The sequence below is a fragment of the Corvus kubaryi genome, unplaced genomic scaffold (assembly GCF_017639235.1).
Source record: "Corvus kubaryi isolate FWS band 111438036 unplaced genomic scaffold, C.kubaryi_AGA036_p1.0 135, whole genome shotgun sequence".
In the NCBI taxonomy this organism is placed as follows: Eukaryota; Metazoa; Chordata; class Aves; order Passeriformes; family Corvidae; genus Corvus; species Corvus kubaryi.
Genome location: NW_024580669.1, coordinates 4627550 through 4645433, shown reverse-complemented (window position 1 = coordinate 4645433; position 17884 = coordinate 4627550). Strand labels below are relative to the sequence as shown.

The window sequence follows — 17884 nt, the reverse complement described above, 5'->3', positions numbered from 1 at the left end:
ATTCAGCAGCAAACATCTGACAACATCTTTTTAAACAAGTATTCTTCTTACTAAATGCCTTTTGTCAAGGATCTCCTACCTCACTTTTCTGGTATAAAAAATATTTTCAAGTATAAGGAGAAAAAGCCTTAAAAAAAAAAAGTTATTATGCGTTCTGAAGGGATCTTTCACTCATTTGTGTTTTCTTGAAGAGCTCCAGCCATTCATTCAGCGTTTTTTTGTTGCCAATGTAATCCCAAACCTTTGCTGCTCCACGTGCTGTAGCCACGAGAGCTTTCAGACTCTCCCCAAGTTAAAGAGAACCAAGTCCTGTGAAAGCAACACTTATGAAGAGATGCATACCCACAGATACCATCAAGATACTTACAGTCTTCATCCAAGAATTTATACTGTATGTGTTTCTTGAAAAACTCCTGTATGGATCTACAGATCTCCTCGTGTTGCTTAGAGATGTGATCGTAGTACTGGGTGTAGTCCCTCTGGGATATACCTGTTAATAATTTCAGTTAATTATAATTATGAAGAGCTCTGGGCATGCAAAAAACCCAACCAGAAAAACACATTTATCAGACACAGAAGATTGGGTTTTCCCAACTTTTTACCATTATCAGTAACTTACTGTTTGGCTTTATTCTGCTATGCCTGAAGTACTTCCATTAGGAATCTCTTCCTTGAACAGCTCTGTTCTACAGTTTGTGAAGATCACTTTCTATGTACATGCTTTCACTATTTTAAAGTGAATTTCAGGAGGAACCTTTGCCTGTGTTTAAGTTTCCAGCTCCTGTCTTTTCCTTTCAGTTTTATTCCCTTCGGTTACTGTGGTCAAAAACCTTGTTCTGCACATCACACGCAGGGACCGCGATTTGGAACCATGAAATGCCAGGGGTGGAAGCTAAGCTTGCACATTAGCAATGATGATGGATCCTTGGATACCACAGATGCTCATTTAACTTATTTTTTAAGTGCAGAATAACACATCCCTGTTTGATAAGGTACTACAGGTGAAACCTTAAACCCCAAAATCAGTGAGATGGCATGCAGGCCAGTACCTTAGTGCTCCCATTTGCTCCCTCAAGGGCTTTCTTGCCTGTGTGGCACTAGACAAACCATCCTCCTACAAGTTCTTAATTTCACACATTTGTCTACAAGACAATGGTTTAAAATGACATCAACAGGATTATACACTTGCATGCATCTTGAGTGACAAGAGTTCTCACACAGGATGTGTCAACATAAAACATTGCAATACCCTGCTTGACAAATGTCAAATCCAAGACCTGCCCCATTACTGCAGAATGAGTAATTCAGGCTATTTACATACAAAAAGAGAATTCCCCAAGGAAGATGTATCAGTGACGTTAGTTTGCTGTTTTAACCATATACAAAACACAGAGTTTTACTGTAAGACAATGCTGACTACCTCCAAAGATGTGCTCTTTTTAAAAAAGTTCATATAAAAACTTTATGATGTCAGTGGAACTTTGAATTTTTAATACAACTGCAAAGCTTAACTTGAGCCTAAAAAACAACCCAGGAGATGATGGTATCTCAGGGGATGCAGATGTGTAACTGGAAAATCATTCACTACACTGCAAGTATCACTCTTTAGTTTGACTGACAGGCTTATTAATTTTGAGAGCATGGGAACTGGGAACACATTGTGAAAAATCTTGGAACTACATTCAGAAATGCAGCTGGAGTGCTAGCTAAAAAAAAATTATTGGCAGATCTACTAGGTTTCAAAACCTAGTCATGAAATGCACAGTGCTTAATTATCCAGTGTACAAATGCTTTGAGGTATTTGAAAGTAAATATTACTATATATAAAAAAATATGTTCTATGATAAATCTACATTCAAATGTTTTAGAGGTTATTACAGCAATGTGTATCTCTGGCAGGTGTGGTGTTCCATCACAGAACAGGATAGGATTCAAGTCTTTTCCCATCAAAAAGCTCTGTCAGGAGCCATTAAGCAATACTGACTTAATGGGACACCTCTGCTGCTAGGAAGATAAATCCTGTTACAGAGAGCTGTAATACACTTGCAACTGGCATAAATGGAGAGAAAATAGGAAGATGAGCATAGGAGCACCAGAAGGAACAGACAAATAAAAGGGCTTAGGAGAACGGTGTGTGTTGACAGCACCTGGATTAGCACAGCTCAAAACATCTATGTGCAGCTCCATAGGAAACCCAGATCAGGAAACAAGGAACAGGGAGTGTGTTCCCAAAGGTTCACAGACTGGATGCAGCAACAAATTGCTGACAGCTCCCAACAGGTACAAAAAGGCACAGCCAAAACAAGCCCACAATCACCATGCCGAGAAGACAGGAGAAACAATGAGAACTACATCGCCAATATCCCTGGCCTTCCATATCATCACAAGGAACCCTGAAGAGACCACTTGTAGATATGGAGCTTGGTGCTTGTGAATTTGTAGGCATGAGAGAGGCAAAGTGAGCAAACCTGGTTTTATCCTAAAGCAAAAAAAAACCCACCTTCCTTCCTGTAAAGTCTGGATTTGCTCCACCACTGCTAAAATATTTCCTTGTTAGAAGAGTTCAGGCAGAATGATTCAACCTTGTTAAGAACAAATGTGCACTAATCCTGTGTGCTATTTGAGTTTCTGTTCATCTCTAAAGATTGCATGGTAGACCACACCAAAACCAAACTCCAGAGTAGTATTTAGCCTGAAATTAAACCCCTCAATTCAAGCACCTTTATGTACACTAGGTATCTCATTTCTTGCTATAGTCAGCAGGGAATAGTCAACACAACCAGAGGAGTAAAACTGAGCTAAATTTACCATAAATTACCCTAAATTTACCCTACTCAGCTGCCTACAACACATGCTCTAGCACAATCTGCCTGTTCTCCAGCTGCCAGAGGTCTCCCAATGCACCCACCAGCTCTGTGCATGCTGTGGATGGATACCCTGGCTCTTCAGTGCCACTTGAAATGTTTTACATTTAGGATTCTGTACCTGAGTAACAGAACAACAGGTTCTAACTAAGCTACAGTGAATTTAACATAAACTCAAGACACTTCCCAGACCTGTGGAGATGTTCTGACCTCCCCAGCTTTCTGCATATAATATCCACGTGGGGTCATGTATTTGCAGCACAACACACAACTGCCTCTGTATTCATTCTGCAAGTTGGAGATGATGTAATTTGCTCCTGAATCAGTCACAAAACTGCCTTTGGGTGAAGTTTCTGAATTAACAATGAAATTAAGAATATTCCCACTGTAATGGTGAGCATGCTGTGTTATCAGGCTTTCAAATACAGTGGAAAGTGAGATGTGGCAAACCACATTTTAAATTACAGAAAGAATAAACCATTAATTTCAGAAATGAGGTGTGAAAAGAAAGAACTCTCTTCAGATTTAGCTCTCATTCAAGAAAGCAGAGAAACTCCTCAAAACTTCATCCAATAATTTTGTTTTTAAGAAATTCCTTACCTAAAAGCTTGTTTTCCTTAACAAAGCATCTGAATTCTGCACCAGGGATTAGTTCACACCATTTGCGAAGAACAAGCTGTGGAGGAAAAACAAATGACAAAGTATTGTTTCAGAAAAGTAACAGCGTCCTTTTGTCAACAGGTCTGCCTTTTAGAGCTACAGTTTTGCTGTAATGATAAAATGACCACTGATACTAGAAAACAAAACAATCTTAAACTGCAGTTCACATAATCATCTTTGCAAATATTTCAAAGCAATTAGATTTAATATTAATTTCAGAGAATCACAAGATGCTTTCAGTTGGATGGCATCTCTAAAGACCATATAGTCTAAACTAGCCTAAAGCAGAAAGGTTCAGATTGGACATAAGAAACCATGAGGACTGTCAAGCATTGGAAGAGCTCCCTTACAGAGGTTGTGCAGCCTCCACCCATTGAGGTTTTCACACCAGATTTTATAAAATGCCATGCAAGACATCTCATTCCTTACCCAGCTTTGAGCATGAGGATGGACTAGACACCTCCCAAGGCTCCTTCCCACCTTAATTATCTTATGCTCTTCCACTTTGTACAGTATTTATAACTGTGAAATCATTTATGAAACAACTTCCAAGTTACATTAATGATAAAGCATGGAAAATAAAAACTCTGATGTACAACACAACAAATCTGTCATGGAATTGGCAGAAAGTTGCTCCCTAGTCAAAGGAGCTGATGAGCAGAATTAAATTTATCCAAATCAACATCTATTCTGGTACACACCCAAGCAGAATCCTGTGACGCCTTTGAAGGCGCAAACCAGTTAAAATAAGGACACGGGATAGAAATAGAAAGCAAACTATTATAGTCAATAGGACAGACTGCCTGGGAATTAAAGCATCTCTCTGGCACTTTCTCAAGTTTCTGCATTTCCTAAGCTGAAATATTCAGAAGGATCCATGGTTTTCAAGGCCCAGTCACTGCTACTGGGTGCTGGAAACTCCCAACACCTTTAAACTGCAGCAGAAAGCTTCAGTAACCAGAGATGACATTCCTAACTACAGTGTAAACATGAAACTCTTTTTTCCAACTTTTAGATGTTCTGTATCTTTAAAGCACACTTGATAGTGCTTTAAAATAAAACAAGGTTCATTCACTTTTCAAAAGCCCTTTAAGCCCACAGCATGATGACAAATGTTATATTTACATAAAAACTATTATTAGAGAGATGACTAGATGTTACCATAAGAAAAGCAGCTCCATATTAACAGTTTATAGCATCTCTAGCTGAACATTTTGATCTGGTAACAAACATAGGAAAAATAAGATGTGACAGACCACTTCAGTTCAGGATGTCCTCAGGCACTGCAGCAAGCCTCAACCTTGGTAACCTCAGTGTGATGTTCACAAGCAGCTCACCATCAAGAATATGTGACTTTGAGCTACTGAACTTGTCCTTCCTGTCAAAACCTGACAGACATGAGAGTACATTGCAAGGAAGCTTCTCAAGTCTGCACTTTAGCTCACCTGATCTGCAATTACATGAACTTCTTATGACCTGCAGTGCCGAACCAGACTTCCCCTCATATCCAAAGCAACATGAATAAAACAAACATAACACATTTTATGGACACAAACCCAAGCACAAATGTCACCCAGACTGTGAACAGTTCTTTTAAATTACGTAGAAATCATGAAAGAAGTCCTACCTCGTAGTTCAAGGAAGGATCAGGGGAATCATCAGTACAGTGAATAAATCTAGAAAAGTAAGGCACAGGCTTCAAAATCTGCTTTACATGTAAGATTTTAGCCATAGTGAGAAAAATACCCCCAAATGGTGAAACATGAAAACTACTGTTAAATTATTTCCAGTATGTACAAAACAAGTAAAGGCAATACATCAACAACAACCCTCCTTTTAACAATTATCGGGGGGAAAAAAAAAAATCACCTCTTTTCTTCTAGTGCAATTTGGAAGCTCTTAAATCTGGACAGGGATGTGTCCAAAATGTATTTACTCACTGTTGATTTATTTCTGTTTGAATCAACAGTGCTGCTCCTTTCCCCTTGTATTGTTATGTTGGCTTAACTGAATTCTCAAAAAACCCAACAAACTTGAACAATCTAATCCAGTTTCACTGCAGCATGTTTTTTTCCCAAGTACTTTTAATGTTTAACTTCCCAAACCACAGAACAGAGACTCATTATCATGCCTTACAGCAGTTCATTTCTATGAATAAAGGATGCAAAACAGCAATGCTGCTCAGCATTTCTGATTCCATAGCACGGTATCTTTCTAAATTAAGAGCCTTAAGAAATACTCTTACAAATCTCTTGAGAGTGGGAATAAACAAAACTATTTCCATAACTGCACGCAGATGTCAAGGTTTTGTCCCTTGTGAGTAGCTGACACTGTGGGTCTCCTTTCAGGAACTAGCAAGAATGGAGGCAGTTATAAGTGAAGTCAACTTCTGCATACCTTTTGGTCATTTTACAGTAAACCTCGCAATAGATTCTGTAACTTTCAGAAGGAATTCACAAAAGAACATGTGTTTTCCTTTGAATTCTACTCCCTGACCTTAGTGGAAACAAACTACTCGGAAGCACGGGACTGTGTTAAGGGTTACTGCTGAGCAATAGTCCTAAATGCAATATTTATAGGATCTCCTTTTGGCAGTAAACTTCATTCAGCAACCCAAAAGTCTCACATAAACATTGCATTTGTAAGACATGGCTGCCCAGCCTTCGGTTTGAAGTGAAGAGCTATCGTAAGAGTTCATTCTGTATGCTGCCAGCAGAAATAAATTTCACACATTTTAGTTTAGACTTTAATATCCACAATGCACAGAAAAGTAGGGCAATACAGGCAGGCTTTCCAAAAGCACAGTGATCAAACACATCATATTTATATCTGTAAGCCTGTGTAAACAGATAACATCCTTCAACTACAGTTTGGATTCCCCGCAATTTAAGATCTGTCAAGGCAACAGAAACAAACCCATGAGAGCTCACAGTTTTCCTAGACTCAAAATTCCTCCCTTACTAGAGTATACGCCTATCATGCTGAAGAAAATATCCCACACACACATAAAGCCAATAACAAACTGTATCTATAAAGGCAGCACATGGAGTTTTACAGTCCCTGCACATGAGGACCTGTATTACCCCTCACAGATTCCATATCTGAGATCAAGGTACCTGCAATCTGCTTCATTCCAATAACACACACAGTTTTCCAGCAGTTAAAAAACCCCAGCCTTATAATCAAAATTATTCCCTAACTTGACCCTCAAATATTTTGGCAAAGAGCTATGTGGGGAAGGATGGTTCCACTTCCCTTGTAAGTCAGAAAATGAAATCAGGTGCCATCCCAAGCCCCACAGACTGTGCAGGTGTTGCTGCAAAATCAAGCAAACAGGCAAAATGACAAATACAGGCAAAAATACTGCAAGTCACAGTAAGGGTATTTTTCTTGAGCCTTAATGCCAGAGGACTGAGTACAAATGAGGACAAAGTGGGAGAACACAGTGGAAGACAAAACAAACTCGTGTCTGTAATGTAATTTTCCTTCTAAATATTATGAGTTTTCATCGACAAAAGATCACCTCTATTTAGGGGTAAATTTTGGGCAACTTGAGGCTGCAATTTTATACTTTTTACCAGCTTATTGTAGCATTTACTGTTGAGGCCCATGTGAACTCATGTATTAGAGATGGCTTTTTGATCACCAGAGGCACAACCCTAAGTGGGGTGTCTTCAACCCACATCCTATTCAGGTTTGGACATACTTGAAAGAACAATCAGAAAGATTTCAGGAAGCTCAAATTGAGACATGCCTGGGCTGTATTTTCTGAAGCCTCTGAAAACTGTAATTTTGAATGCCACAGGTGAAGGGAAACTGTTTTGCTGTGTTGTGGTCAACAGCTTTTTTACAGAGTTATACACAGACATCAAGACCAGAAGGATCAAGATCTCTTTATATGTGGCAGCTCTGTGTCAAACTCCAAATGCAAATACTTGACAACTTGACATGCTACACAAAGCCATTATGCAGGTCAGTTTTCAACACTGAAAAAAGCAATTTAAGAAGGTTTGCAATTTTCTCCAGTACCTACCCTGCTAAGAAAGCCATGAACTCATCTGCAAATCACTGAGATAATTAGGAACTATTATGAATATGATGAGAATTATAAAATTTATTCTGTACCTGATACTTCCCTGCTATTATCTCAGTTTATTTTAAAACCATATTTAAAAAAATATAAGGAGAAGCTTTTAACAGCCTTTGAACTGTATCTTTATTCCTTGAATATTGAACCTTGCTGGAACTTTGAGGACTAAAAGAAATAGGAAATTCATGCACCACTCAGAATCTTGTACTACACTGTAAATTGCTAGGAAAAATGGGGCGAGAGTAAAACCCAGAGGGAAAAAAAATCATCATCAAAGGCCTCGTTTTCCACATCCTCTCATGTGGAACTGCCTACCTTGAAACAGCTTATATTAAAGCCTAAACTAACAGCTCCTGTTCCTGCAAAAAGATACTGGAGTGCCAAGGCACATTCTTCATGATCCAACACTGCCTCCTATGTTCTGTTAGGAGAACACAGGCTGTTATTCCTCCATATCGCAGAAAAACTTTGAAATTTCCCTACAATTTGGAATTCAATATTAAAAGCATTAAGTTTGGCATCAGAAATGTTGTCAGAATGCAGGGGCATTATCACATCATTAGAAGTACTGCTAATATTTCTACCAGTCTCAAGGTGGGCAGTCAATCATGTTTTAACAAAATATAGTCCACCCATTCTAACAATAAGGCAGAAAACTGTGTTCTATACCAATGTATCCACCAGGGTTATACAGAGCTTTTTGTTCAAAAGAGGAGTTGTAATCACTTAACAGAAATCCCAGTCAGAAAGGGATTTTTTTAATCACATATACACAACAGTAAGTTTCTGAAAGCCTACATTAATGCCTGGAAAGTTAAGATCACACCACCCACAAGATTTTTTGTGAACTCAGCTAAGTAAAAATACAATGCTGACTTTGAAGCAGAAACAACATCAACTGCATTAATGAGTACATCACTCTGAAGTCCTTGTTAATTTATATAAAATTAACAAGCAGGGAAGTTAATTCATTTGTCTGAACTTTTCAATCAAGGTGCCAACATCATGACAGAATCCAAACTTTTAAAACAGTCAAAGCAATTTAATCATGCTCAGTAAATCTGCACTGAGTCCATATTTTTTAATAGTTTGTATTGAAGCATTAGATGGTTGAAGTTTTCTTGAAACTTGAGACAGTTGAGAATTACAACAAGGGCATTCCCTGACCTGAACAATGTTTAGAGGCAGATAGGAAATGGGAGAGGAAGAAAAAGGCAAAGAAAGTTGTTTGCCTTAAGTCCTGCATCACTGGCTTCAATTTCTAGATTAAAACACAGACCTACAAATTGCCATTGCAGCATGTTCACCATATTATGACCCATTAAGTGGATATTTAAGTTCATACAATTGAACAGGAAACAAGCCAACAACAACAAAAAAAGGATATTCAGCATTTGAGCTGTTACTTATGCAGGGCAAGAAACTTTTAGACCATACTGAGTATTATTGATGAAGTAGAAATACAGTGCATTTATCCTCCATCCAAGTAGTCCTTCCAAGGGATTTGGATGCATTATGTATGTAATTTTCATTTGTTCAGCACTTCAGGTTCTTATGCCAGCTACATTTTTAATCTCTGCTTGCTAAGGACTAGTGAACTGACAGCTAATCAATAGTATAATTAATGACGACCACTGTTCCGATTTAGCAATAATCATTGCCCTGCTTGGAGACATTTTGTACAAACAACTTTTTAATTTAGAAATACCAAGCAGAGACTGGACAATGATATATGCTTAAATCAAGTATGACATATTCATAAATTACAAGATACAGAGAGACCAAGGTGATTTCCCACAGTCATGTCATAAGCTTTACTTATTTACCACCTTAGCTGAGCTGTGCTATCTGGTGGTTTTATCACATTGGGAAAGGAACCTAAACGGACTGAAGCAGTGGAGTTGGAGGTTTTACCTTTTGCAAGAAGTTATTCTCCCACAGCAGGATCAAGAGAAGGGAGTGTGCCTGCTCAGCCACTACTGTTCTTGTGTGAACTTAAGCTGGAATCACTGATGGTTCAAGGCAACGGCCATGCTGTGAAACCTCAAACCACAGCAACTAGAATGTCTTCGCTGCCCCTCCCACCAAGCCAGTGCTGACTGCAGGGGGCGAAGCAAAGAGCTGAGGCACTGACTGTAACTGATCCAAGATTAAACCTGACAGAAAACGCACTGATTTCAGTATCAGTGAAGGTGGTTGAACCAATTCATTCTACCATACAATGAGTTGCCACATCAAGTGGCACTTGCTGAACACTTGCTTGTCTCCCAGACTCACTAGAAAACAGTTAACCAAACAGGATTTCTGCAAGGAGCTCTGGGTACTTTTTGCTGGACCTCTTTATACATGAGGACAGTAAATACAAACCCCATATTATTTAATATTCACAAAGGGATGATGCAAAGTGTGCAGTTCTTTTCAGACCTACGAGAATCACTCCTCAAAGTCATTGCAACAAAAGAGACATTAAATTTTACTGCTCGACCCTCCAAGCAAGCCATCCCCCAGACACCCCACCTCGCATTAGGGGAAACCACGAGAAGCAGCTCCTTGCTAAGGCACCAAAGACTTCTGAGAATTCACTCACCTCTGAAATGTAAACTACAGATTTCTCATCTCCCCCATCCCTTTCATTCTCTATACTAGAATCACAAATTATCAATGCTCAATTGCTTCCCAAGCCAAACATATTTTTCAAACTGTTTTATCACTCCAGGATCTTCTCCCTTCCTCCTCAGTCTCTTCCCCAGCACCTCATGACATTGCAGGTCAGGCATGATGGAAAACCCAACATCAGAACTGGACTGACATCCTTGCTGTCAACAGCCCCTTTTTTTTTTCCCATGTTCCAAAAAACTGGGGGAAGAGAGTCATTAGAGTTGCAGGAATAAAAAAGAAGCAGTTGCACAGCACTAATGCAACTGGTTTCACACCTTAAAAAGAAATTTTTATCAAGACATAAGCCACTTGACATGAAACTTATACCTGTTAACCCACTATAAGGCACCTAGAACAACAGCTCTGCATTTGACTGAGTCTCCTAAATAATTCAGTAATGTAAATAAGCATTGAATAATTACTGGAAAACAATCTCTCAGATACCAAGCCATGGATTGCCCCTTTTCTTTGATATTCTACTTGTCTGGGGAACAAAAAAAAGTAACCATAGTAACAGAAGTATCAACTCCAATAATTTCATTTTCTTTCAGAAAAAGGCTGTATTTTAGAAATGAGTGACATAAATCAATGAGATGCAGGTACTACAGGAGGAAACTGCTCCTATACAATTAAGTACTCCCTTCATGTGAGCAGATAAAAATAAACCCCAAGCACATAATATTTTTAATTTTATCTGTAATTGCTATCCTTAGTCACTTGGAATGTATTTGTTCCAAGAGCTACAAGAACTTAGGTTCAGAATGAGCCCTAGAAATACGTTACCAGAAATCTTAGACATGTTCCAGGCAGCCACAGAAACCTCAACAACTTTAAAATACGGAAAGGACATGGTAAAGTCACACTGTATTACCATAAGAAGTGGCACCAATAAGGACAGTAGCAACAAGTAAACACCAAGAGGGCTGGGAAGGCAAAAAATCCCAAGAATACAACACAACTTGCTCTGGAAAGCTACTAGAAAAAATGGTCTTCATCCATAGTGCCATAGCACACTGGTTGCATGTGCTACCTTAATACCTTTCTGGTTTGCTTCTGGTTTTTTCTGGCTGTGTATAACTAAGATTGTCTGCTGGAAATCTACTTACGGCTGAGTGAGGTCACGAGTTATGAAGTCTGAACTCTTGAAGAGGAGGAAAATGTCACTGAGAGCTTTACATTTCAGAGAGCTGTTCATTGCTATCCAGTAGGCATCCTAAAGAAACAAGATTATCCACAAATGTACCTTTACTAGCAGGAAGGAATGCAGGCTGCAGGTCTATCTAAATATTATGCAACATTTGAAATACACACAGAATTATTTTTTTTATTTCGAGGAAAACTTCATTAATGGTTAAAAGAGACACAATAGTTACTGTTTTTCTTATGAATACTCTGATGAAAGCAGGGCAAATCCATTTGCAAAACTAAGTTACTGCTTCCAGGAACTTTCTTGGAATGCTCGATTGAACACAGTGTCTCTTGAGAACACAAAACAACAATATTTGGGTGCACCCATCCTTATGGTATAGTTAAGAGTACCTAAAAATAACTAGAGGCAAGTTTATTGCTTTTTTAAAAATTGTGGGGCTTTTCATCTTTATCCCAGGCAAAGTTTTCAACTAGTATCCTAAACAGAGAGCCTGACCATCGCACAACCATCTGTGACCAGGATATAGGGTTTGAGATAAGAAAGCCGGTGCTGCCTTGCATCAGCCTCCCCAAACATGCACCATGACCGTCTAGTGATAGACAAGATATCAGTGAAATGGTTGATTAAAGAATCCACCACTTCATGGATATATTGTCTATCACTTCTTCCTTCATCAGAAGCACTAGTCTCTTCCTCCTTCCAATGCATTTAGAGAAAACAAACACAAACCACTCTGTATGACAACATCTCTTACAAGTTTTGGGAGTCAGCATTCTTACCCTTGGAGCACTCCAGTTGAGTTTAGGAAAAACACTGCCACCCAAGGAACTTATTGCTTCCTGAACTTTAGCTGCGAACTCGGGAAATTCTGGTGCCTGAACGAAGAACAACAGCAAAAATATCAGTTTCAATACATTTAATAGTGAAGTTTAGCCATCTTCTAAATATTACTAGAGATCCATACTCCAGAAGAAATATGTCCAAAATCAGTATGAACCCCAGAAACATAGTGTATAATAAAATCACTTAATCAAATCTGGTACTAGCAAGTACCATGAACTTCAGGAGAAAACCCAAAACTTCGTAACATTCATAATGAAATCTGCAACAGCTGGCAAAAAATACAAGTCAAATAACCAAACCTTAAACCCTTACCTATGGGTTTATACCTTGTGGTAGATTATTGTATACAAATAAGATCCAGTAATATTTAAACTTTTAAAGAGCAATTTTAGAATTAAGCATCTCATAGGCAATTTGAATAACAGCTCTTCCTTTAAGCTCTAGTTTTATAAAACGTTAGCAATACTTTAACCCATCAGCTCTTAAATTAGGTCTTCAAAGTAGCTGCTTAACAATATATTAATTCCAAATAGAGGACACACTGCAAAGGTTGGACTAGAAAACCTTGCCTTGTAAAGAACATTGAAAATGTAAGATTGAGGTAAAAAAAACCCCAGCTCTTCAGGTTGCTCCAAACTCTACCCTGAATGTGGTGCTATAGATAAAAAACAGGTTGCTGACCTTTAAAATAATACAAAAGGATTTCAAGCATATGTCAAAGATCTTTCATGTAACAGGATTTATAGCAAGAAGTATATAAGAACACTATTTCTGCCTAGTTATAAACTCAATTCAAAGGTAACTTCTAGGCTAAAGCTAATTGATGCTTCTTAAACAACAAAGCCCTCACAGCCAAACAAGTGAATAAAAAAACCTCATACATTCTGGAATCTCCTCACTGCAGCTTCCCCAGATGCAAACACTTGAAAAAACCTTCTCACATTTTAGTGCAATGACCTAGACTGAACTTCAAACATTCTGAACCTTCCCTTTGTACATTACCTAGTCTCCATGGGAAACTACACTTGGAAAACTGAAAAAAACACTTCTCTTATTTTATTTTTAGACAGTCAATTCTAGAAACTGTTCCTGCAAGAAGTAAAACTCTTCATCCACTGCATTCTGATCCAAGCTCCTCTTGTTTTGACAGGAATCGGGAGTCCTACTATATATGTAATACCAGCACATACTAAGCCTCCTCGGGAAAATGTTACCAACGTGTCACTTGATTAACACAAGGGATAAATATACACACAAGAGGAAAGTTCTAAAACTGCATAAACAAGCTAGACTCCATCATTTCCTGAATTTTGAATGCTTGACTTTGTAACCATCAATATTAATGCAAGTTATTTTAAAAACAGGATTTTCTGCCCCTCTACTTCCCTCATGAGAAAGCTGTAGACTTACCTAGATACAGTAGAGTCATTTGACCTGTGTTCTTCTGACAGGTTAAATACCTCTTAATTATGTAATTCCTTATTGTGTTCCATACTATAACAGAACCTGATTCAAAACTCTGGTATTATTTTTTTAGCATCATTACCATGAACTTTGCAAACGATAAGATGGATCCTAAAATCCTTGTTTTAAATAATTTACAATTTAAGGAATATAGTTTATCAAAGGTTAAGTATTTGAACTGAAGATTAATCAGTGTGCACAAATTTGAAATGTATTAAACTCTGGGCTATAAATTCTGTGCTAGCAGAAGCGCACTCAAAGCAGGGTTGTGATTTTATGGCACCTAATCCAACATGAGCAATTCCACACCATGATGAACATTAGGGAGCTAAAGGACTGAAGTCACACTATCAATGGCAGACAAGTACCACGAGTATTTTAACTCTGACAGTGACATGGCAACAGCAAATTTCAAAAAAAGATGCAAGAAAGATCAAGAAAGCCTGGTTTGCATCCATTATGACCCTCATTCCATGCCAGGCACAGTGCAAGGAGACCATAAACACAGGAAAAGAAAAAAAAATTACAGAAAGAGATGTACTTAGGAAGAAATAATGGCATATTAAGAGAAGAGCTGTGAAGATTGAGCTGCAGGGGCTTAGTTTCTTCTGCATCCAGTCTGATTAAATAATTTGGAGATACTCGAAGTGGTGAAAATGAAAGACAGCTATATTTAGAGCTGTACTTCAGTTCATTTCCTACAGTCTAACAAGTGTGTATGATTGTTGGGGATGAAGAAAAGTGTTTTATTTTTAGTTAAATAAAATTAAGCCAGCAAAACTTTCTTGACGTTACAGACATCTACACTGCCATCCATCTAAAATAATCTGAAAAATGTTAAATACAGCAAGAGGTATCTCTAACCAGCAATAAGTTTGTATCACAAGGCTGAAGAAAAGAAACTGCTGACGAACCCACATCGGGCTTTTACAGGACCTTACCTTAAGTGTTGCAGTGTTTTCATCATCTGACCACTGTTAAAAATAAGAACAAATCAAAGGTTACCAGTTTTCTGAGACATCCTTTATAATTTATGAGAACATCAGAATTCATACAACCTCCTACAATATGTAGATCAAATCATTGCCCCAGACAGCACAACATCACCATCCTGCAATTATTTTGGCTGTAAAGTAAGACAGGGAAAATACTGTATACTCAGCAGAAGTTTTACTCTAAAGTATTGATAAAAAGATACCTGTATATTTCAATTGTGATTTATATCAGGAAGATACATTTCAGAACTCAGTCTTCCCTATCTAGAGCTTGTCTCCAGCTCTAGCACTTCCATCATTAGATCCATGATCCATTAGTTTCACTTCTATTTCTTTTTCATCTCCTTGTTGTACCTTCTGTCACGTTGTACTTACAACATTTTTCAGTGGTTTTCTTCTAGAATGGCCTTCTGAGTTACTTTGCCCTCAGAAACTTTCACTGTTTCTTGAAGTAACTATTCCAAATGTACTCCTAATTTTCAATTTCAACATTCCCTACTCATTATTACAAACGCAATTTTCAAGAAATAAAAATTAAAAAGTCTTCCGTGAAAGATCACAGAAACATTTTAAACTTTCCCTGATGTCACAGCATAAATAATCATGTTTCTACGTTTTTCATTGCAACTACCACATGATAATGATTTCTATGAAGGAATCTTCACACCTATAAATAATGCAGCAAAGGTTATACATTCATATTTTTCTTAAAAGACTTGACATTAATTTGCATTTTACACTGACCTGTATCTCCTCTGCATCATCACTCCCCTCCTGAGCGTGACTTGGCGGATCTTCTCTGAAACAAAAAATTAACAGGAAAAAAATCATTAAGCACTGAAGTTTGACTTGACCATATCCATTATATTTCCACAGCATTTCCAGCTGTTGATCTCAAAACGTTTCCATAAGAAGATTAAACTTCAAAACCCTGGCAGAGAAAAATCAGTAAGCTAGTACTGAAAACTGAAGACCAAACACCCTGGCATTAGGACGAGGTCCTACCCTGAACACTTTGCTTCTTTCAAATTAGCAGATCAGTTTTTGATCTAAAACACTGCAATTGAAGCTTTTCAACCAGTTAATGATTCTTTTCCAACTTTACTGTAGTCTAACATAAACACAAATTGAACTTTTTTTTTTTCAACAAGTTCAATTTAGATTATGCTTTGCTCCATACTCCCTTTCCAAGAAAAATTCATAAACCTTGAGTTTCAAATGTTGACCTGTGAATTTCTGGCTCTGAAAAGAAAATGTCCTCAGACTCAGCATACAGACAAAAGAAGAACCCATGGAAAGTGGACAGCATAGCAAACAGGGCAAGGTCAAATGTACATCCCTGCCAAAAGTCAATTCTTAGATGAGCTGAGTCTCTGCAGTCCCTCAATGCACTTCCATAGCAATTAAACCATCGATCCAGTTTTTGAGATCTAGAGGTCAGATAGGGGCGCACTGAAGGTTAGAAGCAATCTTGCCCTTGACTGCAAGGAGATCACATTCACTTCTAGCTAAGAAAGTACAACTCATAGAAAAAAAAGGTTTCTAAAAAGGATTTTAACTGCAAACATCTTAAAAATGTAATTTAAGTCAATCATACAGCTGTCCATTACTCCATTGAAGACAGCAAAATTGTATAACACAGCTGTTAAGTCAAACCCTCAAATTCAGCTTTTCTGAAGGCTTATTAAAATAAACAGCTGCTGCTAAATAAATTGCACAATTCTGCAGAAGCAGGTGACAATACTACTTTTGATCCAAAATGGTTTAAAAAACAATTCTAATTTTCTGGATACCCTTTAATAAGAAAAAGAATTTAGAAAGAAATTAGAAAGAAAAGAATAGAAATTAAAAATTAAATTAAAAAATAAACCCTTTCATCTTTACAAGGCATTTAAACAGCTTCAATTTTTACATAAATTGCTATCTTATACATCAGAAAAAGCTCCCTTTCACTCACAGCCTCACTGGTTGCTCTGCAAGGGGCAAACTACCAGTTAGGGAATCATGGAATCACTGATTTCTGAGTTTCATCATTAACAAGATGCATGCAGCAACCATTTCACAAGGAGACCACATAGTGAGATCCCAAGCAGAACACAAAGAGCAAGGCCTGGGTTCTTACCAACTGTTCCTGCTATCTATCCATCTCATTCTTCTCCATCCAAAATCCTGGCATGGGTGTACATATGGGACATTCAGCTTTGTCATATGCATGCATTACACGTATGCAAATGATTATATAAAATGTTCCTAATTATTGAGTTTGTATATAGGTTATTTTATTGAGAATTAAACTCAGGTAACGTCACTTCACCCCTGGACTGGCATGGGACAGGTCAAGCCTGTGAATTGGACCTAACACAAACCAGCAGCTGAGCATTCCAGAGCTTGGTACACTCCACAGGGAAAAGCATAGAAAAAATGAAATGGTCTAGCATGAATTGTAGTTCATGGATTTTAGGATTCTTCAGGCAGCAGCAAATCAAGCTGCACTAACAACAGTCAGCCCATTCACATGCTTACACAGTATGAGGTTTACTGCAGTCACACTGGTCAAACTCAAAAACTCATCATGCACAATACAATATATATCTACAAAATGGTGCTGTGAATATAAAACATCATTAATACTTGGAAGCTGAGGACAAAACACGCCTTACCTTCCAGAAACCACGAGTGTTCCATCATCCAGCAAATATTCTTTCACATTCTCTGGCAGGGGAAGTATGACACTGGAAGAAAAATGAAAATCTCTTTAATACCTTATTAATACTCGCTATAATAAAAACCTAGTTGAATAAAATCATTTGGGTTTTTAATAGCACATACTTCAGTAACACTATGTTTTATCCTCTAAGAGAACTGTTCTTCCATAGTGTTTCTCCCATCTTATGCCACACCCAAAAAGCAATGCCCATTTTCCCTCCAGGGTAGTATAGGACAAAAATTTTAGACTAAATACACAAAAATACCCCACTCCTTCAAAGCTCTAAGAAATTCCAAGTAAATTGTGGGCAGCCTGTGAGAAGGAGACAACAAGTTGCTCAAACTAAAGGTTTCCCTTCTGAAATCCAAACCAAAATTTGGCTATACCATCTTAATGTTCCAAAAATGCAGGACTATCACTAAATGTACCAAAAATAAGCCTGTGTTAAACACT

General features: G+C 37.8%; 1 protein-coding gene across 1 annotated transcript in view; it reads right to left on the bottom strand.

The window, feature by feature from the left end:
• The window catches only part of CDC123 (cell division cycle 123), a 32983-nt gene that overhangs the window by 13456 nt on the left and 1643 nt on the right, over nucleotides 1–17884 (bottom strand). Inside the window, exons 2-9 of the mRNA XM_042052978.1 lie at nucleotides 17385–17456; nucleotides 15469–15523; nucleotides 14671–14703; nucleotides 12202–12297; nucleotides 11379–11485; nucleotides 5152–5200; nucleotides 3465–3540; nucleotides 368–490 (exon numbers count right to left, since the gene is read on the bottom strand). Coding sequence (XP_041908912.1) covers nucleotides 368–490; nucleotides 3465–3540; nucleotides 5152–5200; nucleotides 11379–11485; nucleotides 12202–12297; nucleotides 14671–14703; nucleotides 15469–15523; nucleotides 17385–17456 — 611 coding nt within the window. The remainder of the gene's footprint in view (nucleotides 1–367; nucleotides 491–3464; nucleotides 3541–5151; nucleotides 5201–11378; nucleotides 11486–12201; nucleotides 12298–14670; nucleotides 14704–15468; nucleotides 15524–17384; nucleotides 17457–17884) is intronic.